The sequence below is a fragment of the Falco cherrug genome, chromosome 20 (genome assembly GCF_023634085.1).
Source record: "Falco cherrug isolate bFalChe1 chromosome 20, bFalChe1.pri, whole genome shotgun sequence".
Taxonomy (NCBI): domain Eukaryota; kingdom Metazoa; phylum Chordata; class Aves; order Falconiformes; family Falconidae; genus Falco; species Falco cherrug.
This window is the reverse complement of record NC_073716.1, coordinates 1,590,906-1,613,271: the sequence shown is the minus strand read 5'-3', so window position 1 is coordinate 1,613,271 and position 22,366 is coordinate 1,590,906. Positions and strand designations below refer to the sequence as shown.

Here is a 22,366-nt window from a genome sequence, read left to right as displayed (position 1 = left end):
CGCCGGGCGGCGGCAGGGGCTGGGCCCGGGGCCCTCCCTCACCCCACCCCACCCCACTGTACGAGACGTGAAGCGACAGCCGGGAACCGCCGTTCCCCGGCCACCCCCCGCGGCCGCCCCGCCGCTTCCCTCAGGCAGCGGCCGCCGCCCCCACGTGACCCACCCCCTTCACGTGACCGCCGCCCGCCGAGTCCCCTTTCGCGTCGGACGCGGAGGCCGGTACTTCCGCTTCCGGTTCCGCTCGCGCCGTCATGGCGGCGCCCAGGGAGGCGCCGGAGCGGCGGCCCTTCGGCAGGCGCTTCCTCACCGATCCTGCCCGCCTCTTCCAGCACAACGCCTGGTGAGGGCGGCCGCCGCCTTCTCGCCCTGTCGGTGCCTGCTCCGGGTGCCCAGCGCTTTGCTGGTCGCTCCGGAGAGGCCCGGGGAGCCGGCCGGGGCGCTGCAGGCCTGTGGCGCCTCCGCGGCGGTTGTGGGGGGCCTGCTGGTGGTCTGGGGCGAGGCGCTGTGTAATGGGGCTCTCGGTGGCCGGGGTGGGTGAGCCCCGAGCTGCCCCGCTCCGCCTCGCAGGGGCCCCGCCGCAGAGCTGTTTGCACCCTGCTCCCGGCACCCGGGCTCGGCTCTGAAGCGCCCGCCGGGGCACGGAGCAGGTGGGGGGGCTGTGGGTGCGGGGCTGGCGGCCAGGCAGCGAGGGGAGCCTATGGCGGGGGCCTGGCATCCCTGGGCCGGGCCGCTGCTGGCATGGCAGGCAGTGCCATGAGGATTTGGAGGAGCAGGAGGGCCCTGCCCGGTTCGGCAGGTACTTGGGAGTGCTATTCCCGGGGGGGTCCTGAGCCTTCCTTAGCTCCTCCCGAAACAGTTGGGATTCTTCAGGCTCCCTTGATTTGTCTGGAAAATGTGCTGCTTTGCTTTGTAGCAATTGTTTCATTGCTATAGTTAATAAAGTTGAATTAGCCACTCGCAGAAATCTATAACACTTCTCCATCCGCGGACATTAGTGACTAATGTAGGAACGGAGCGAAGATCATTTCACCCATCTGCTGCCATGCGATGCTGTAGCAGTGGGAGATAGTGCCAGGTGTCAGCTTGGAACAGGAGGTCTTTGGCTGGAGAAAGCTGTTCTGTTAAGATATGTTAAGCACCCAAATTCTCAGATTTGCTGGAATCTGGAGGTATTTTGCATGTCCACTTTTGGTCTCTGGCTGCTATACCCTGTTAAGAATTGAGTATGCTTAATTTGTAATAAAGTAATATGCACATGTATCAGCTTGTCACTCATTTTGGGACTATAGTATACCAAAGGTATATTACAAAAGCATATCCTCAATGCTACTTTCCTGCAGAAACTGCTAGTAATCTAGTTTTTCACAGACTTGACGTTTAAGTCTTTGTTTTGTGAAGTAATATCAAAAGACTAATTTCTCCTGAGGCCAGAATAGTCCTTCTTGATCCTTGTATTCTGCTTCTCGTTCACTTCTTTTAATGAGAAAAGGTCAAGTGAATCGCTTTAATGACTACACAATAGCGTATGCACATTTAAGTTATTAATACTTCTTAATGCTTTAAAGCTTCCTGCGTGTTTTTCTCATAATTGGATTTAATGTTAATATAGCACTTTACCTTCCAAATAACCCTACTGCCTTTTTTGTTTAAACTTGAGAAAGAAATTGTAGTTTTCTAAGCTAAATCAGGTGGCCTGTGTTGATGACCTGCTTGACTGAAAGCACACAAGCGTCTACCTGTTTATTGTCTGTGTAGGAACAAGTGTTTTTCACTGTGTGAGAATGGCAGTTCCTCTCCAAGGAGGCCAGTTCGTGCTGAGTGCCCTCGTGGTTTTGTAGTAAGGATTTATTTCCTCCAAGCTTGGCTGAGTATCTTAGGGGACAGACTTGGTGTCTCTTGGGATCCCTTCCAGTTACGTCTTTTGTAATGCTACAAGCACAGTTCATTCAGAACTGGGAACGGTATGTGCTGATAGCTCTTGTGTGGCTGCTGAGCTAGAATTGGAGATCGTGGAAGAGCTCCACAGCTGTCACTTTGGAGGGCTGTCTAGACCTTTCTCTTTTCTTTCTGTCTTTCCCCTACTATTCTTAGCTGAGTAGTTCATCTTCTTTTTCACAACAGGGATAATGTGGAATGGTCGGAAGAGCAGGAAGCAAATGCCAGGAGTAAAGTTCAAGAGAACAGCTCACAGCTATTGCCACAAGATAAACAAGGTACTTTTGGATAATCTTCTAATGTAAAATCTTGCCTTACACTACAAGAGCGGAACAGTCTGGCCAGAGCTGCGTATGCATCGTCATTTATTCCTCCCTTCCCCTCTCTCCTGAATCATTCCTAGTTGTTGGTGATAAAAAATGGAGGAGGAGGAGGAACCTTTCTGGTCCTAATTTACCTTTCAGTGACTTTTCCACCTTCTCCAGAGACTCATCTTACCTGAACAGAAATGGTCTTGGCTGGGAGGAGTCATCTTTGGTTGAGCTGCTTTGTTCATGTTGTGTATGTTTAAATACTTGTTAGTGTTCCTTATCAACAAACTTCTTTCATTGTAGCGTTATTGCCTCTGCTTGCTTTTGTTCTCTAAAACTTAACTTCTATCAGCCAATGTTTTCTTTGCATGCTGCAGAGCTATCCCTAATTCAAGCTCAGTTTTTCTCCTAAGTGCCTAATAAAGTAGTGTCCGTATCTGTCTCTACCAAATTAACAAACAGCATGATAGTGATTAAATCAGAAGCGAATTAAAAAAATATTTTATCCTGATTGAAGTGCTTATCATCAAAGAGGCAGAAGAGGGATTCTAAAATTTTTATTTCCTCAAACTTGGCTTAAAGGATATTTATACAGCCAAAATGTAAAGCTTACCTGAATCTGAATCAAGCTAAAGGTGCAGAGTTCTATAGTCAATTAATATAGTTGAAGCTGTTCCGAGTTGGTAATAATGTTCCTCCACGCCTGTTAGAGGTATCATCCAGTCCCTTAACTGATGGGGAAATGGCTTCCTGTTCTTTGGTACGATAAGAGTCTTGTTTGATGATGATCTTGTTCTACCCTGCCGAGCGCTAGGACAGATCTACTTCTTTTGTTCAAATTAAATTGACTGTGTCATCTGTAAGGCTATGCTGAACACTACTGGAGCTATTGAGACACTTCCCATATAGCTTCCAGTTGTGTTCACAATAGCAAATTTAATTACACCAAAGAGCAACCCTCCTAATTTCTTGGATTCCCAGAAGTATCCAGCAGTTTCTATTGTGATGCCCATTGTGTTGACTTCATCTTAAAATCTGGTTAACATTAAAGGATACTGTCTGTCATGCTTTAAGAACCTATATACAACTATGAAATTGTGGAGCAATTTGCTGTTAGAGCAGTTTGTCAGGTCTTCATGATGTATTTCCCAGACTGAACAATGGAGGCCAGTCAAATGTTGATGGTTGCTATTCAGTGGGAAGCGTGTGGAGACAATGGGATGGCTGAAATGTAGGGAAGCCAGCCCAGCCAAATGTGCCTGAAGGGTCTAGTATTTTGAGAATCAGTAATGTCCAAGCAGGAGAACAAAGGCAGACTATTGGTCATCATGGCTGTATTACTCTGTGGACTTTTTGGGGCTGTCAGAATTTGTTCTGAAGAAGCAGAGAAGTTCTATGGGGTATGTTGAAGATGTGTCTCCTGGCCGGGAACAAAGAAAGAAGTGGAAGAGTTTCTCGGTTTCCTTTTGAGGCTCTATAATTAGCCCCCATGCAATTCAGGGGGTCCCTGGTTCTCTTCCTGTCTTTTGTGAACAGTTACTTTTGTTTGCCCTTCTTCTGCAGTGTGAAGGGGTGAGTATGGGCTTGGCTTTGGGGGTGTCCTTACAAAAACGAGCAGAAAAGTCAGGAGTCCTTATCAAGAAAGCCTCTGGAGGAATCTGGCTCGCACACCTATGTCCCCATGAGCTAACACCACAAAAAAGATCTTGAAGCAAGGTTTATGTGAACTTTTCTGGTATAAATTGTGCAGGAAGTCAGACTGAAAAGTTAATACGGTCATTTTTTTACTTTAAATCTGTTTCTTGCATGATCTTTGTCGGCTGCCCCTTGATTTCTTGCTTTTATATTGTTACTGATCCTTTATTCCAGTCCTTTGAAAACACTAGGCTATAAGGTAAATGAGCTTTAAACAAAGCTTCCGCACACATGGATTGGAGTACATCCAAGAGAATTTCACAATATTTTAACACAGGAAGAGCGCAATGTCTTGTTCAGCGTATACTGTGGCAAAAATACAGGGAATCCAAAATGGCTAGGCTGGAATTTCACCCCAGCACCTCAGGTAAGCATCCCATTACCGTCAGGCTGTCATGGGATTGTTTGGGACCAGCAGGAATCAGAACTTTATACTTTTATTAGGTGAAAGAGCATTTCCAGCCCCAGCAGCCGTGCATATCCCTAGTAGTACTTGGAAGAAGTGACAATTCAGGAAGGAGTGCACTGGGGCACGACTCAGTAGCAGTTCTTCCTCTGGCATTAGCAGCCACTGAGGTCTCCTATGCAAACAGCAAACTGACTTGACCCTGCTTCCTTCGAGCTGCAGTGAGATCATGGCACAAACTTACTGCTCTAGTCTAATATCAGACAATATCATTTCTTTTGGCTTGGGGTTTAAGGACAAAACTTCTTAAAAGGTAAAAATCCTGGTAGTTGAGGTAAAGAGATTATTTTTTATGTATAGCTCTTAGTGCTTCAGGGATAGATCCTGCTAAAAATACACATACGACTGCCTTCTGATTCTTAAAGCAATTTTTGTCTATATTTGGCTGAGGCTACATATGTTTCCAGGTGTTATTGGTTCGTTTTACTGTCTCCCTTCAGATATCTTCTAAACACTTGTATACTTTCCAGAAAGACTAGTAAATAAACTGCAGCTCAGATAATAATGCTAATCTCCAATTTTAAGATGCCTGCTCTTTCTCTTAACCCTACTCTTAGTAGTAGATGTTGGAGAGAGGTTATCCATTCTCACATGCAGTCGTTGTCTTTAATTGTGGGAGAATCATTTGCATTCAATAATGCACTTGTTGCTGTGCAAAGACGGCTAAGGAATTGCATGTTATTGAAATGCAGCTGGGATCTCTGGCTGTGGATGTTAATGCCTCTGGGTGATGACAGGCATAGGATGCTATAATTAGCTCTTATTTCCCAGGACAGAGAACTCATCGCACGGATGAGAATTTGGGAAGCCAGTTGGATTCGTACTTCCCATGGCAAAAATAGTTCCCCTCGAACTGTACTTGATCTGAAATCTGTGAAGATGTGTGGAAATAATTCTGTGGGTGACTCAAATTTCACTAGATCATGGCTTTGCAAGTGTTCTTCCAGCATTCTGTAATGTTCATTTTGCTACTGGAGTGTATCCACTTGGTGTGAAAATGGCAATGCTTGCTGCTAAAGTTCATTCTTACGATCTTTATCCTCCTTGGCTCTCCAGTATAATGACAGTGTTCACTTCTGTTGATTCCCCTCTTGTTTTTATTCCACAAATGTGTGATGCTCCAACATGCACAAAGTGCTGTAGACTGGATTCTAGCGATACTTGTGTAAAACGTTCTGTCTCGTAATCTTGGAGTATTGTGCAAATGCTAATTGAGCTTTCTGCCAGCGCTGTATGTTGACTAACTTTTCTGTTTCTCCATCTGAAAAAAGGGGGTAGCGTGTTAGACAGGAGCTCTTCAGTCCAGGCAGCTGTTGTAGAATTCCTTAGAAGTTGCAAGTGCTTGAGACTTACTGTCATGAGGCTCCAAATGAATTGTTCCAGTGAACTGAAGAAGTTAATGTTAGAGATGGAAGTAAAACCTGGATTTTTTTCATTCCAGTCTCCTTCAAAGACACCTTTTCGGTTGCTAGCTTCCCTTAAATCCTACCAGGAGACAGTTGCCTCTTCTATATCTTCTCCCTTTTTCAGTCCTAAAAAAGTGACTGTGAGGAGGCAGGCTGAGTGTTTATGGGGGATGGCACAGTTGAAATAAAGGGGATTTTCAGTCGGTAACCTTACGTATTAAAGCAGATTGCTGAATAGATGTCTGCAGTGATCCCTCGCTGTCTAAACTGATTAAACTCTGAGACCTTCTGATTTGGCTGCTGGTGACGTTTTTGTTTGTATTCACAGAGGAATATGAGGTGAATGCTAAGAGGTACTGGGATGACTTTTATAAAATCCATGAAAATGGCTTCTTCAAGGACAGGCACTGGCTCTTCACTGAATTTCCTGAGCTGGCACCTAGCAGGAACCCAAATCAAAATGGGGATTCTGTGCATGAATTTAGTAACAAAGAAGAATCCGACAACGAAGGGCTGGGAAGCTGTGAAAAGGGACATTGTTCATTGGAAACCAGGGCAGAGAATCAGTTAAACCTGATAAAAAGCACACCTAAGATCTGCACAGAAGAGTTGGCTACACAGAAGTATAGTGAGCTGAATCAAAGTGATGGAGATTACCCAGGATCATCTGCATCTTACCGTATATTAGAGGTAATAGCCGTGAAACAGTGTCACACATCACACAGTCCCTTGTGTCAGCGTTAGTGTGACTGAGACATAAAACTATGCATCATTGGCAAACAGCAAGTGAATGGGATGATTGTCTTAAGTCAGTAAAATGCAAAAAAGTTTAGAACGGAATTAAATCCATTGGTTCAGACTGTGAATTGGCAGAGCACAAGGACCATAAGAAGTTTCTGAGTTTAAAAGACAAACTATTCCTGTCAGATGTTGAAACAAGCATTTGAAAGTCATCTTTTGAAGAAGCTGGTTCTCGTCTGTATAAAGCTTTCCCATGTTGTTTATGTTTTGCATTTTTGTGCTGACTCTTGTTTGCTTTGGGAGGTGTGAAACAAAACAGTGAAACCAAGTATGTAAAGATGCTATTTGGTTTGTTCCTTATGGCCCGTGCAGTAACAGGGGATCTCAGACTGGCAGAGGGTTTGTCCCAGAAAAGTCAGTTGGATTTGTAAATATTAGACTCCTCACAGCTGGGAATGACCTTTTGCTCTGCCATCTCTAGTTTGTTCACTGTAGATATCGCTAGTTTTGTTGAGTGCTTCATGTCCTGTGGAAGTTCTGCCCTTCCAGGGAAAGTCAATAATATGAACTCTCCTTTAAATTTTTTTATTTAATCTGAGGCTTTGAGACTTCCTTATACTCTGATGTTCTTGGGCCATTGTGGCCTTCCTGTCTCACCCGAGTACTCTTGGTAATATCTGTCACGGCAAGCCATCAGTGGTGTTTTCTCCTCAGTCTAATTCAATTTTACTGATTCCTTAAACATTCAGAGGAAAATTCCCCAAACTCACTTGGTGAGCCATCTTCTCTTCAAGTGGGAACAAGCAGAAAGAGTAAAAAGGCGCAATCATTGTAGACCTAGTTGTAACTTGAGGACAAGCCGTCTAGTGAAGGAAGCTCTGAAACAGCAGGATGTAATTATAGTAAAGAAAACTTCTTTCTCTGTTGCTCTGATTGTCTGTGGATGTGAATGCAACTAATCCATGGCCTTTGCCAGTGCTTCAGTGACTCATACTGGTTGTTATGCTTGCGATTCCAGCAATAACAGTTTTCAGAAGAGTAACACTATATAGCTTGTTAGTAAGATTTCTACGAGAACCGGCTTAGTGGTTTCCCACAAACGCGTATAAGTAAGTCTGCTCCTCAGAGCTGAACGTACTCAGATCTTGCAGTGAGATTTGCAGATAGTCACTGCTATGCTCAGCTGTTACTCATGAGTTGCTCTTTGTTCCATGGCTGTAGAGAGATGATTTGAAATCAGCTGCATGGGACAGGCTGAAGAAATTATTTTCACTATGTGTACATCTGCTTTGTTTGTGCAGGTTGGCTGTGGTGCTGGAAATACAGTCTTCCCAATTTTACAAACCAACAAGTAAGTAGTCCTCAGTAGGCTTTTACCTGCATGATATACCAGCCTCTGAAAAATGCTTGGAAAAATGTTGCATGTGTTCTTAGTTGAGATAATCTCTGAGAAAGGCCAGATGCAAACGGTACCTTTGCTACCTTTGCCATCTGCAACTTCAAACAGTTGTGTTTTGAGCTTGGAAGTGTTTGGTCTTGGAAGGCAACCATCAAAATGTGATGCAAGTTTACACATCTCATTGTGAAAGCATTTTCATACAGGCCTTAGTGCCTCTCCTGTTCCAGAGGGAAAAGTAAGCAGTCAGTTCTACCTGAGAATAACTGGGGCATAAAGGAGCAATGTGATCCACCAGATTTTGCACCAGGCATCTTTGACAGAGAGAGAGTAAAGCCCAGGATTTCTAGCTCCCAATTCTGTGCTCTGTGCATTTGAGACACTTCTTAATTCCTCTGGACCACCTTTATATAAGTGGTGATAGTTTCTTTTATTTATTTCAGTGACCCAGGCCTTTTTGTTTATTGCTGTGATTTTTCTACAACAGCTGTGGATCTTGTCCAGGTAAACACAGTGGTGACTTACCAAGGTGGGAATTACATGGCGCCAACTGCGCGTTAACACAAGTGTATCACAGCTGCCTCCGGCTGTCTGGCTGTGTTGGCAGCTTTCTTGTTTGAGCTAGCCCTGATGTTGACCCTTGTACTGGTAAATCAGGAAAATAAGCCATCAAAGTGCAGAAATGAGGGAAGTTGGGACTCTCAAAGTGTCACATTAGCAGCAGACAAGTCAGCCAGATTTTCTTTCCCCTGTGGTTGGCAGTACTTGTTGAAACCCAGTGCTCTTTTAGCTGAGTAACTGCTGAACCTTGGAAACATTCCGGCTATTTTTTAACAGGAACTGAAGCTGGTTTTGGTTTGTCTGTGCGTTACTGCCACTGCAGTTCTGGGAACATGGTCTGATTGCTTCTGCACAGGCAGCTGAGGAGGGATACTGTTGTCTGTGGAGCAGGAGGCTGGAATTTAGTCAAAGGACAAATACAGCTAACAAATTTCAGGTCAGAACAGAACTGAAAATATATAAAGTCTCAAATGTTATCAGTCACTTCAGGAGATAAGATGAGGAGCACAGCAGCAGAGGCAGCATGCCATTTCATCCTCTTAAGGTGACACAAGCACTGTTTATAGAGGCTACTGCAATCAGTAGCAGCAGCTTTAGAAAAATATACCACTTCTTTTAGAAGTTTAAATGTGATTTTTAAGATTGCAACTTTAGGCAGCCAGATTTGATTTTTGGGGTATAGGGAGTAGTCTGCTTGTAGTTGAAATGAATATTGCTTTCAGTGATGCAGAGAGGGGCCCTGACACTCTCACTTTTGTAAGGATCTCCAGCTTAACAGTGAAAATCCCTCACTCCTTACCACTATTAGTGGAAAATCTGACCTTAAAATTGCAATAATGCCTCAATCCAGTTTTAGGGGTTCGGCAGCGCTGATTGTCTGAATGTAACAAGTCCCAAGCTCTTTGTAAATCTCCCATGCGTACTTATTTTTCACATTTCACCCCTGATCCTTGTCTGACCAAGGAACCTGTCTGACCCCAGCTGCCTTGGTCCAGTGAGGCCGGAACAGATTTCTGCAGACACCACCTTTTTATGTGAAAGTTAAAATGCTCACATGTCCAGATAATACCGAGTTCAGAGTTTGTTGCTAATGCTCTAATTTCTCTCCCCTTAAATACAGAACAATGCAGAATACGATTCTTCTCGCTGCTTTGCGTTCGTCCATGACCTGTGCAATGACCAAAGTCCTTTCCCAATGCCAAATGAGAGTCTTGACGTTGTTATTCTTATCTTTGTCCTCTCAGCAATTCTCCCAGAGAAGTAAGTTTTAATAATTCCTTCTGGCTGCAGAAGATAATGCATGTAGAACTAGAGTTCTTTAAAATATAGGTCCCCTCCTCTCAAGGAAAGTTAAAGTTTGTTCTTTCTCTGGTCCAGTTTACCATTAAGCTTCTGAAAATGAAATTTGCAGGATTTTCTGTTGTAATAAATTTTGGCACAGGGTAGGTGTGGTTTTGAAGTGCTAAGTGGTTATAAGTGGCATCTTGCTGCAGTCATAGTTGCTCACCTGTTCTGAACCCCAGCCACGCTGAGCACTCAGCACCTATTTGTGGAAAGTGTGCTGCTAGATTGTAAGGCTCAAAGGCTAGAGGAATTTCCTGTATGGGAGGTGGCAAGAAGGGAGAGGACAGGTTCAGAAAATCATTAAGAAAAGTGACAGTGTGTTACAGCCTGCACTAGTCTCTCATTTTTGTTCTCTTTGGTTTTATTTCACAGCATTTTTCTTCATGTTCGCTTACTACTTGTTTTACAGCAACCAGTGGCGATCCTTTTGTAATTAATGAGAGACAGCAGTTAATCCTTCCTGTGCCAGGCTAAGTTATCATTATAGAAAAAAAAGCAGAATCAGGGAGTGTCAGAAATAAGGTGGCCAAATAAAATCAGCCCACCTAAGCCTGAGAGAGCTCCAAAAACTTCTAGCTTTTGGTAGCTCTTTATATGAAGTTGAAACATATGTAAAAGTTTATAACTTTGTTTTGGAAAGTAGGAGGAGGAAACAAGTGTCATTCTGTAGAACGTTGAATACTTCTGTTTTGTTCTTTCCTCAGGATGCAGTGCATCGTTAACAGACTGAGTCGCCTTCTGAAACCAGGAGGAATGATTTTGTTACGAGATTATGGCCGTTATGATCTGGCCCAGCTTCGGTTTAAGAAAGGTATTCTCTTTTCCCTGTGGGGAGTCTTGCCAGATCACTAATACATGATGCTTCTCTGGAGTAGTGTCTGCCCTGTTCAGGAGGCAGCTCATTAATTCCCCTTAAGCATAGCGTGTGCTGGGAGAAGTGCCTCTTGTTGGATGGCAGTTGCTGATTTTTAAATGACAACTGGTAAACGTCTAAATCCCTCTTGCCCTTAGGTCAATGTCTGTCTGATAACTTCTATGTGCGAGGTGATGGCACCAGAGTCTACTTCTTCACACAAGGTAGGAGGCTAGAAAACGTCCCTGTGACTCTCCTCACCCCTTTTTGTCCCTGTGCCCTCGGGTTTTGCCACCAGCTCTTCCCAGCCTGTCTTTCTTGGAGCAGCGTGAAATTCTAAATGTCTCCAAATTTCACAGGGACCTGGGCTTGTCACTTGCTGGTGTGAATATAGTGTAGCAAATTCCTTAATGGAAAATCCCTTTAGAGGAAAACTAGTGTGTTTGCTACACTGGGAGGGGTGGGACTGGAGGAGCTCTCCTTGAGTCTCGTCACCTGCGGAGGACAGAGTGAGATGGACACCACTTGAAGGAACTTCTCTTAACTTTATTGTTCTGTGAGGAAGTAAGAAGGGTGCGGTTCAGCACCGAGCTGAGGCAGCCCCTCCAGTTCTGCTGCTGCTTGGTGTTCAGCAGGGTTCGCATTCTCCCCGCTGATCACCAGCTGCACCTTCAGTCGCTTCCACCACGGGCCCCTCTGCATGGTCAGTTTTAGAGCAGTGGCACAACTGCAACGAACTATTCCCTTCCCCACTGCACGTCTTGTTTGTCACAACAAAATTAATGTTTAATGCGTGTTTGGCAAACGCTCCATGATGGCAAGCATCTGATAAAAGAGCGCAAGCTGGGACCTGTTAGCCCTTTTCTACAGAAACTGCACGAATCACGTGCTCCCCGGCTGCAGCTGAACAAGCTCCCTGCTGCTCAGCAGGACTCGGTCTGGCTTTGCCCACGGCCAGTGTGCTGGGGCACCGCGATACTCACTGCTCGGTCAGGAATACCTGCCAGTGTTGCAGCCTCCGGGGCTCTTGGTGCTTTGATTGGGCCCCAGCAGGGTGTGGTTTTTGAAGGATTTTTTTCCCCCAAACTTAACCTTGATGAGTCTTTTTTTCCCTCCAGCCTATACAGCACAGATCTTATTGCCACCATTTAAACGCGTAAGGCTGAGCCCATTCTTTGCTCTTGCAGACTCTGAAATTCCTCTGCAGAAAGGGGGGAGGGGGAAGGAACGGATCTGTCCCTACTCGCCAGAAGATGCTCCTTTAATCAGTCACTAGAGGCAATGCCCGTGTCTGAAACTACTGGTGCTTTCTCTTTGTCAAGTCTCTGTAATTCTAGTTGCCCTCCAAGTAATTCTTTCCTTCCTTGGTAGAAGTTAAACTCAAGGGAAACTAGAACGGTGATCTTAACACCCCGTAGTACAGTAGTTAAGTCCTGTCTGATCTTTAAGTTTCCCTGCCAGAGTGAGACTGTGAGTTTCCTCTGGCCCATCTTGCAACACAGTTTACTCCTCAGCGTGAGCAGGTACCGTCTAAATGAAAGCTACGGCATCCTCATCTCCTTCTCTCTGCTTCCAGGTGAATTAGACGATCTCTTCACGGCAGCTGGGCTGGAGAAAATCCAGAATCTGGTTGATCGGCGATTGCAAGTGAACCGTGGGAAACAAATGACGATGTATCGAGTATGGATCCAGTGCAAATACCGCAAGCCTGCCACCCCTCAGCTCTGAGGAAATGGCATGCTTTTAGGTTGGAGCCTCTCCATGGCCATGAGTGTCTCCTCCTGGTGAGATGTGGTTTTATGGAGTTCAGCGCACGCAGGATGTCAGTGCCTTTTACAGTGCCTAGCATCACTTCAAGGGAGTTTTGCTAAGGATGAATGCTCTAAGAGGAGACTAAGCAGTATTTTAGATGTCTTGCTACTGGTCTGAGTTTTTTAAATTATTTGTGGTTTTAACAACTTAAGAAATGGTTAAGCTGTCGTACAGCAGCTGAGCAAGTTGAGTAGCGAGTCACTTTTACTCTGGACTTCCACATGAAACTGAAGGAGAGCTTTGACCTTACCTCTGTGTTGTGTACTCTTGTTTGGGAACAAAAATCATACATCTTCTCTGCAACTGGTCACTAGGTCTAACATGAGTCCTTTAGCCAGCTTATCTCATGCAGCTCTTTTCTAGTCGTTCAGGTTTGTGCAAATCCACAAGTTCAAATACATCGATCAAGGGCAGGAGCTGAGAGCACGCTAGTTTCTCTCTGCCAGCATCCCTATGGATGCCTCATGGTGAGCAGATGTTCGGTGGAGAAAGCGGATCATGCTGCCTTGCCCTCACTGTCCACAAGGAAGTTCATCTAGGGAGCTAGCACACTATAGCTCGGGTGCTATACATTCATATTAGGCAGAGTTCAGGTTTTCAAAGATTTGGGGCTGATGCCAGTTTTGGGGCACCTCCAGACTGCGGAGTACCAAAAGCAGCTCCTGGGACCAGGGTTTACACAGAATTACCTGCTTTTTCTGCTTGAACAGTGAGAAACTGTGCTTGCTGGCTGCAGCCCGCGGGTCACGAACTGCGCTGCCCTGTCACGGTGGCGTGCTAAACTCAAGTAGACAAGACACCTGTCTTCGGTAAGAAATCTGAAGCATGTCTACCACTCTTGTTTAATTTCTTAGAGGAAGCCAACCTTGTGGCTTTCTGAAGGTATTTCCCCACCTTTGACAGCAAATACCTTTTATCTCAGCTTGTTTTCTTTTGTTATTTTTAGGGTGTGGTACAACAGGTATTAGAATAAATTTTGTGGTAATGCTTTTCAGTGCTGGTTTGATTAATATAAATTGGGCTGCCACAGAAACTCACATGTTTCTGCATGCCTGAGCTGAAGGATTTGGGCCACCGTTAGGTAACTACAGGGGTTTTTTCCTCTTCTGTTGTGAGTCTCGCTAGTGCCTGCTCTCTTCTCTCAAGAAGGGAAAACCTTGGATGATACCTCCTACCTTGTTTTAGTTCATGATGCAACAAGGTCTACTGTGTGTGCACCACTGGCTGAAGAGCAGTTCATGCTACACAAAACATGTCTGTTTTGTTAGCTACACGCTCTTATTTGTAGCTTACAGTTGCCTAAGAATAACTGTCAGCTGTAGGGCCACTTAGGTTATGAAATAACTGCTGCCTTGGAACAGGAGAAAGGGTAAGATGAGGAAATGGCATTGCTGTCTTTGGAGAGGCTGCAGGAGTCCTGGACAGCCACACCAAGAGCACCCTGACTTGTGAAGCACCGGCAGGGGCTGTAGCAGTACTTTCTGCTGGGCATGTGGCAGCACGAGCCGTTCGTAACTTGCACGTCACTGTGTCACCCTGCAGGTACTAGTGTGTCTGCTAGCCAAAGGCTTCTGGCTCAGGACATTTCTGCCCTTCCTGTGGAAAGGTGACCCAGCAAATCCATTCGCAGCACAAAGGCGCAAGCTGCGGTGCTGGGGCAGGAATGGAAATGCACCATTGCTTTATATATATATATCTAATTCTTCTAAGTAATGTTGAAAGGGAATCAAATAACTGGGAAGAGAATTCTGGTCCAGTTTGTTGTGCTGTATTTTCAAAAGGGCTGAGACTTTCCAGTGTCTGCGAATGAAATAGGGATGAAATAGAGATGAGGCTTCTCTCTTTCTAAGCACATGTGGCTTCTGCCAGGCACAAGCCTGACCCAGCCCAGAAGCTGTGCAGTCGCTGCTGTGTTTTTGTGCTAAACCTACAAAGTCTGGTTCCCTGTCAAGGTTGGTACCTCGGGCAAGGTCTAGGCAAAACACAGCTCAAGGCCTCTGGGAGCTGAGCAAGCTCGTGTCTCCTCGTCTTACCCAGGCAAGGAGCCGGGCATAGCAAAAGGAGTCCTGTGAGCGTTCGATGTGACGTGGCTCATGTAACCAGCTCTGTAGCTTTCAGTGAAAGACCTCCCATGTGTTCCTGGTGCCGCAGGCAGCTCCCTGGGGTCCTTTCCCTCTTGCTCCCCAGAGGGAGACCTCCTCCTGGGATAGCTTTATCTCCGTGGAACAAAAATTATTGACTGGGGTAAACAAGCAGCATAATTAGTGTGAATTAAAGTAATTTGAAAAATGCCTTATTAATCATCCAAAGGCTTGTATGCAGCGCAGGAAAATATGTTTTTAATTATAAACATGATTTATTTAAAGTTGATGGACTCCCTTTTAAACTTAAGCTCCTGAATGAGAGAAAATGAAGGCTAGTAATTTATTTGTTTCTACTTTCAAGGCTACATCCCACTTGCCTGCCTGGTTTTGACTCGGGCTTCATGCAAAAACTTGCAGCCCTGTGAGCCTGCAGCCATTGAAGTGGCTCTTTGCCTTTCTTAATGCTCTTCGTTCTGCCGGAATATTCAAGCAATCACTCAACACAAACCATGCTAGGCAGCCATGCTTTTGTTTCCAGTCCTGTTGGTGGTGTTCAGAAAGCCACAAGTTAATGGCCTTGAATCGAGCCAGGCCTCCTACAGACAGATACTTCCTTCATTACTCTCCGCCAGCTCCCATCCTCTCTGAAACTGCTGCTCTCCTGCGACTCCAGGTCTCACCTCCCACACGGCTCCGCTCAGGTACCTCGGTCCTGACTTGCAGCAGCTCCTGCCATTCCCACCTGGGGCCTGCTGAGCAGGCTGGGTTGCACAATGCCTTTCTAGCGTGTTCAAAGGAGATCTCCAAATTGACTTTTACTATATTGAAAAGCCAGGTTAAGTGCCTTTATTATTTTCTTTTCCCCTCTCCCTTTCTAGCAATGTAAAATTAGCTTTAAAGCCATCCTGGACGTATCTGCTCTGGTTTTGTTCCCAGCATTTCCAGCCTTGTGGTCTGTGCCTTACAGGCAATGCCAGCGTCGCCTGTTGAACCTCCCAAGCAGAAGAGATGGTTTCGTAGCTCTTCAGAGCGCTGCCCCTGCCCTGCTGGAGCTGGGCATCTTTATGCTTTGGAAAGTCTGGTCCTGGCTCTTGCCAGAGGATGGTGGATTTCTGTGGGGGTTCGTAGATTGTTTTGGCAGGAAGGGAACTTTATTGTCACCTGTTCTGACCCTTTGCATAACCCTTTTATGTAGGGATTATGCGTCAAGCCTGTGACTTGGGCTGAGCCAGAACTAGTCCAGCAGAAAAGCTTTTGGTCCAGCCGTGATGCTGAGGTCTCCAGTGAACGGCAAAGAACCCTTCGCCTCCCCAGTACCTTGTTCCTCTGGTGGCATTCTGATTCCACAGATCAGCTAGAAACTGGGAGGCAGGAAGGGAACGGGAGGTAAACAGAACAAAAGGCTGGGGGATATTTCTGATACCGTCACTTCAAAAATAAATAAATTGTAAATTCCCCTTAAAGTTGGAGCTTTCACAGGATCTTTCTGACAGCACAGAAAAGTGGGAAACAGAAGTCATCCGTAGTGGTTTTTACTGTTACAACAGTAACCATCAAATGCTTCTGGCCAGAAGCATGTGAGACCAGACACAATTGTCTTCTCCCCCAAATACTTCAGCTTCACCTTCTCAGGGTATGTCACCACCAGCTCTAATTCTGTACTTAGCTGCAGAGCTCCAGGATAAATGAGACCTGGTTATTTCCAGTAAAACAGAGGTATGAGGAGAAGGAACCTCCATGTATGCATGCCAGTGGCTTTTGGCATTGCATTGTAACTAAAGCTGGAAGCGCTTCCTTGTGTCGCTGCGTTGGGATGAGCCCTGGCTGGTCCCCAGTTGGATTCCCCACAGGAATCACAGACCCAGACTGAACTGAACTGTTTTTCCTGAGCACAAATGAGTCCCAGCATCGCAGACTGGTGGGGCTGGGAGGGGAGCTCCGGGGGTCGCCCGGCCCAGCCCCTGCTAGAGCAGGCTCTCCTCCAGCAGGCTGCACGGAGCCGCCCGGCGGGTCTGGGTGTCCCCAGAGACGGGGACCCCGCAGCCGCTCTGGGCAGCCTGTCCCAGCGCCCCCTCACCCTCAGGGCAGACAAGGTCTCCCTCATGTTCAGGTGGAACTTCCCGCGCTGCAGCTGGTGCCCGTGGCCCCTTGTCCTGGCGCCGGGCACCGCTGAGAAGAGCCTGGCCCCGTCCTCCTGACACCCACCCTCCAGATATCTGTAGGCATCGTAAGATCCCCCCTCCGCCTGCTCCAGGCTGAACAGCCCCAGCTCTCTCAGCCCTTCCTCTAAGGAAGATGCTCCAGCCCCCTCATCATCCTCACAGACCCTGCTGGACCCTCTCCAGTAGCTCCCAGTCTCTCTGGAACTGGGGAGCCCAGCACTGGACACAGCACTGCAGACGTGGCCTCACCAGGGCAGAGCAGAGGGGGACGATCCCCTCCCTGGACCTGCTGGCCACGCTCCTCACACCCCCCGGGGTCCCACTGGCCCCTTGGCCACACTGCTGGCCCATGGGCAACCTGCTGGCCACCAGCACTCCCAGTGCCTTCCCCGCAGAGCTGCCTCCCAGCAGGTCAGCCCCAGCCCCTACCAGTGTGTGGGGCCGTCCCTCCTCTACACTTGCCTTGGCTGAACTCCATGGGGTCCCTCTCCCCCACTCTCCAGCCTGCCCAGGTCTGGCTGAACGCTCCTCTCAGTCCTGTACCGTTGGCGGGCGTGCTGAGGGTGCCTCTGCCCCTTCGGTCAGGTCACCGATGGATCGGTGGAGTGGGACGGGGCGCAGCACTGACCCTGGGGGTCACTGTGAGCCATAGCCCTCCAGCCAGACCTTGTGCCACTGATCCCAGCGCCCTGAGCGCTGCCGTTCAGCTGGTTCCCGACCCACCTCGCTGTCCGCTCCTCTAACCCACGGTTCCTGAGCTCGCCTGCGAGGATGTTACGGGAAACGGTGTCAAAAGCCTTGCTGAGGTCAAGGCAGACAACATCCACCACCCTCACCTACCCGGCTAGGCACTCCATCGGAGAAGGCTGAGGGTTGAGCAGGCGTGATTTCCCCTCAGTGAGTAGCAGCTGAGTCAGGCATGGGTTCCCCTTGGTGAATATTAGGTTGGTCGGATGTGATTTCCCCTTGGAGCAATGGAAGATGCGCAGGTTTCAGCACCATGGAGTGAGGATGAGGCTGCAGGGATCAAGTTCTTAAGGGATTTGGGGTTTATCCTTCCACTTCTGTAAAGACAGATGGAGGGAAACCGAGTCATGCAATCTTCTTTGCTCTTCTGATCAGTCAACTGGATCAGATTTCTCAATCGGAGCAGCGCCGCCGCTTCTGGTTTGGTGCCATGTTGGGGAGAATCAGTCCAGAAGAGAAGATGGATGATCAGGATGATGTTTGCTGTTGTAGCTGTTCATCTGCCTTGACATGGGCCTGTCCCAGGCAAACGTCTGTTTGTACAGCGTCTGTGGGATTCTGATGGTGACAGTGTTGTCATCTATGTTTTCAGGGCAAGACAGAAATCACTAGAAAAGCGAGGAGGAGGGAGGAGGTTTTTGGAGGACTCTCCTGTGAAGCAAGGGGGTTTAGACGGAAAGGAATTGGCAGCTCTGTGCTTTACATTCCTGTGCACGAGTGCCTCGCTTAACGGGAGCTTGTACTGCCAAGAAGGTGGGACACGGGGAGGAGATGCCCTGTGTGGGCAGCAGTGGGTGCTGATCGGAGCTCAGTGGGATGTGCTAGGTGGGATGCGCTTGGTGGGATGCAGCAGGTGGGATGCGCTTGGTGGGATGCAGCAGGTGGGATGTGCTTGGTGGGATGCAGCAGGTGGGATGTGCTTGGCGGGATGCAGCAGGTGGGATGTGCTAGGTGGGATGCAGTAGGTGAGATGCAGTAGGTGGGCTGCGATAGGTGGGATGCGCTAGATGGGATGCACTAGATGGGATGCGCTAGATGGGATGCAGTAGGTGGGATGCAGTAGGTGGGATGCAGTAGGTGAGATGCAGTAGGTGGGATGCAGTAGGTGAGATGCAGTAGGTGAGATGCAGTAGGTGGGCTGCGCTAGGTGGGATGCAGTAGGTGGGATGCGGCTGCTTTTGTCAGGGAGAGCACAAGCCAGACCTGGTGCCTCGGCTGGAATGCGTACAGGGAGAAGCAAGAGCAGCTGAGCCACGTGTGCCTCTGCTTTCACCTCCTGCCCACAGGCTGTACGGTGCAACAGGAGATGTTGTGCCAGTGAAGGGTTTTACTCTTGAAAATATGGTCTTTGACCCACAACTGGATGAACAGGAGCTGGCTGGGGCCAGAAAGCATCGATGCAAAGACCACTAGCAAGTCTGTTGTGTCAGCACCTGCCTGGAGCTCCCAGGCTGTTGGTCCATGGCTGTTTCCAGGAAGGAGGAACATCCTGATGGGGCTGGGACCCTGCTGCTCTAAACCGTGCTCCCTGGTACCACAGAACCCCGAAGAGTCTTCACTGTAAGCACCAGCACAGTGTGTGAACAGCAGCTTGAATTTGGAGTGTGAGCACGACTGCTGTATTCAGGTTGGTTTAATGTTCTGTAGTCCAAAGGACCCTTGCAGCTCTTGCCTTCTTGTGTTATTTGGGGAGTGGGGAGTTCTGGGGGCTCACAGCCAGTCCTTTGACCTCTGAAACTTTCTTTCAGCTCCTGTGAAGTGGGATGCTGCTGTTTCCAGTCCCAGGTGGCAGAGGCCAGGCTCACACCGCTGTAGTGCACGTGGGGAACGCTGCGGGATCTGCTCTATGGCCGTAAGGGGAGAGGTACCCTGCCCCCCTGCTCCAGGGGCACGGGATGTGGCTTTCCGCGTTTAGAAAGAAAAGGGGCAGATATCCCTCTCTGCTCCCTCCTCTGTGGTCCCCCTCCTCTGGGGAGCACCACCTAGGCAGATACACTGTGCTACTGCTTGTAATTGCACAGCTGCACATTGTTTTTTCCACATTGACTGCCAAGGGTGGATGTAAAGAGGTCGATCAAGGTCGTGTGGAAAACTAAAGCTGGCTTTTCCTCCACTTCAGGTGACTTCTTCCCTACTGAGGCGAGCCTTGTTGTGAAGGTTGGTATGTATTTACAGACGTTCACACAGGGGTTGAACATACTTGCACAGAGAGGCATGCAGTAACTCTAGCTTTACAATGGGATGCTGATTTAATTTTCCTCTTACACAAATCTCAGAGCAGTTTATTTAATTGAGGCTTTCAAAAGCCCTGTAAGGTGGGATGTTATTATGCCCGTTTCATGCAGGAGGAAGAGAAGCAGGGGGCAAATCCTGCCGAGAATTATACCTTCTGGTATTCTGGGAAGCTGGTAGTGAGGACAGGGAAGGACTTGCTGGCACATAAAGGAGAATCGCATCTTTGAGGTGCATGCAGAAGGAAAACCAGTGGGTCTTGCTGGTACCATGTGCTTTGGGCAGAGCGGGCGCGATGGCAGAGGTGTTCCTTTCCTGCCTGCGAGGTTTGGTTCCCCTCGGCGGGGCAGTGGTGGCCGCAGGGGTGCAGGTACCCGTGTGGTGGCAGGCAGGACACGTGCTGCGGGGAGCAGGGCACTGTGCTGAGGCTGCGCTGGCCTCCTGGAGGCTGAGGGACCTGGATGCTTTCCTACTGGGTTTGGGTATCAAAGCCTCCCTAATGGGATACCTGAAGGTGTAGACAGAGGGAGGGGCAGGAACAACCTCGGAGATAAACTCCATTGTGTGGGAGGGTGGAGGCTCTCGGAATGGCCTCGGGAAGGAATCAGGTGATGGCATGTTGTCTTTGGGTAGCTGAGATACCAGCTTTCTCCCCGTCTAATGAAAATAAGGAGAGACCCTTTTAATGTTCCTGGTGAGGGAAGGGCTGTGCCTGGAGCCCTGCCCTTACCAGATGCTGGGGAATCCACACAAGGGCAAATGTTTTGAATGCCCCAAGTCTAGAAAGATCTTGCAACTCATGACTTAGGTGTGACAGAAGCTGCTCTGCAGACAGGGGCTGCCTCTTCTGGATGTGATGGCGAGAGATGAGGTCACCCCTCAGTGCTAAAACCTTAAGAAACCTGTTGAGTGCTGAACTCTTGCTCTGGAGGGTTTTTTGGGTTTGTTTTTGTTGTTGGGTTTTTTTTTCCCCCACGGTGGCTGTAAAATGTTTGGGTTTGAGATCACTGATGCCAGCTCTTACTTTGGTGCTTTAGTCCAGTCCCAAGCCCCCAGTATCCTGCCACGACAGAGGAATCTCTGCTCTCTTTAGTGTATGTGTTACGTTATGTCAGTGCATTTCTAGACCTCATGGCAGCACAGAAACTCCAGGAAAAAAATGGTTAGAGTATTTCACAAGCCTGGAAAGCAGAGGCAAAGGAAAGTCACCAAAATCACATCAAAAAGATCAGGAGCTTGTCTTCTGGTATTTTATCTTCTCAGAATTCAAGACAGAAGGAACTTGTTACACGCTATGTTAAAATATCTATAAGATCTTAGCAAATTTTAGTCAAATCGGACATGTGTTAGCAGTGAAGCCGTGATGCGAAGGCAGGGGTTTGCCCTTCTTTTGCTACTCACGCCGTGCTAGCTGGAGGGGAGCTGCCGGAGCTGCTCAAATCGAATTTGTGACAAAGAAAATGGCTGCAGCAGCCGAGTAGTTCTTCAAAACATGATAGAAGCGCAGCATGCCAAGGATACTGCTGACATCCAAGGAGACCGATGCAAGGAGATGAGAGCTGCCACGGGGGATGTAATAGGAAGCATTAACACTGGCTGATGGCAGACCTGGAGAGCAGGATGCTGTACGGGAGGAACCTGGCACGACGATGGTGTAGGAGGGTTGGCTTACCCCCATGAATGAGATAATTTTTGGTCAGCCATGTACGTAGCGCATTGCTCATAGCCACCTCGTCGCCAGCTCTCAAACCAGCTCCTCCAAAAGCACGAGAGCTCGGGAACTCTTAGGAAGTTAATGCAAAAGGAGGAAAGCAGGACAGTTTTCCTGTGTCCGCACTCAAGTGTGGGTTGGAAGGAGAAGTTTACCTGCACCAGGATTCCTGGAGATCCAAACACTCGCTTCTCTTGCTGGGCCAGAAAGTCGAACATGCTGGAACCGTTCACAAACTGAAATACTATGGGGAAAATCAAGTTGAGATCAACAGAATTTTGGTTTCCTAACCTTAAGCATGGTTTAGGTTTTGATGCTTTACAGGCTTAGAGAGAGGTAGTATCTGAAAAGTTGACATTAGAATTTTTAATTGAATCCAGAATTTTCCGATACAAAATGATTAAATATTTACATATTCCAGCCACTTTGAATTAGGAAACCTTTCCCTGCAAAAACAGAAACACAAACTCACCTTTTCTTGCCAGAAGCACATTCCAGTAAGTGGACTTTTCTTATTTAGAAAACAGAATTTTTTTTTTAAGAAAAACAAAACAAACAACAGTCCACCACTTCTCTGCTGAGCCCAACCTGTGGGATCAGCTCCCACGGGAGACAATGCCATGAAAAAACGTCCAAGTGTACTATGTCTGATCACGGATAAATAGATTTTTACCTTAGACACCACGGCTGTTCGGGAGCCTGGTCTCGGGTGCACTGGCACAGCACAGTAAGAAGCACTGTACCAGGCTGGGATGGATGGCGCATCCCTGCTCAAAGCAGCGTCCTGGTGGAGTGTAGGAGGAAAAAACTCTGAGGTCGCTGACTTACAGGCTCATCTGAGCTGGGAAATCGGTCCAGTAACTTGCTTCCTACCCGGGCTCCCTGACAAACTTGTCTAAAATCCCTTTGT

General features: G+C 47.7%; 1 protein-coding gene across 1 annotated transcript; it reads left to right on the top strand.

Annotated features, from left to right (window-relative positions):
- The first annotated feature begins 212 nt into the window (after nt 1-212).
- METTL2A (methyltransferase 2A, methylcytidine) lies at nt 213-13,514 on the top strand. The gene is made up of 9 exons (XM_055697555.1): nt 213-340; nt 2,122-2,213; nt 6,142-6,503; nt 7,856-7,905; nt 8,394-8,454; nt 9,632-9,771; nt 10,560-10,666; nt 10,867-10,932; nt 12,285-13,514. Exons 1-9 carry the CDS (start codon nt 252-254, stop codon nt 12,434-12,436), a joined length of 1,119 nt encoding a protein of 372 aa, XP_055553530.1. The 5' UTR covers nt 213-251; the 3' UTR covers nt 12,437-13,514.
- The last annotated feature ends 8,852 nt before the right edge of the window (nt 13,515-22,366 follow it).

Bases quoted from the DNA above. Each gene is read 5' to 3' on its own strand.
- METTL2A (XM_055697555.1), top strand. From the start codon at position 252: ATGGCGGCGCCCAGGGAGGCGCCGGAGCGGCGGCCCTTCGGCAGGCGC. The intron at 10,667-10,866 runs GTATTCTCTTTT...TCTTGCCCTTAG, and splicing joins CCAGCTTCGGTTTAAGAAAG to GTCAATGTCTGTCTGATAAC. The intron at 10,933-12,284 runs GTAGGAGGCTAG...CTCTGCTTCCAG, and splicing joins AGTCTACTTCTTCACACAAG to GTGAATTAGACGATCTCTTC.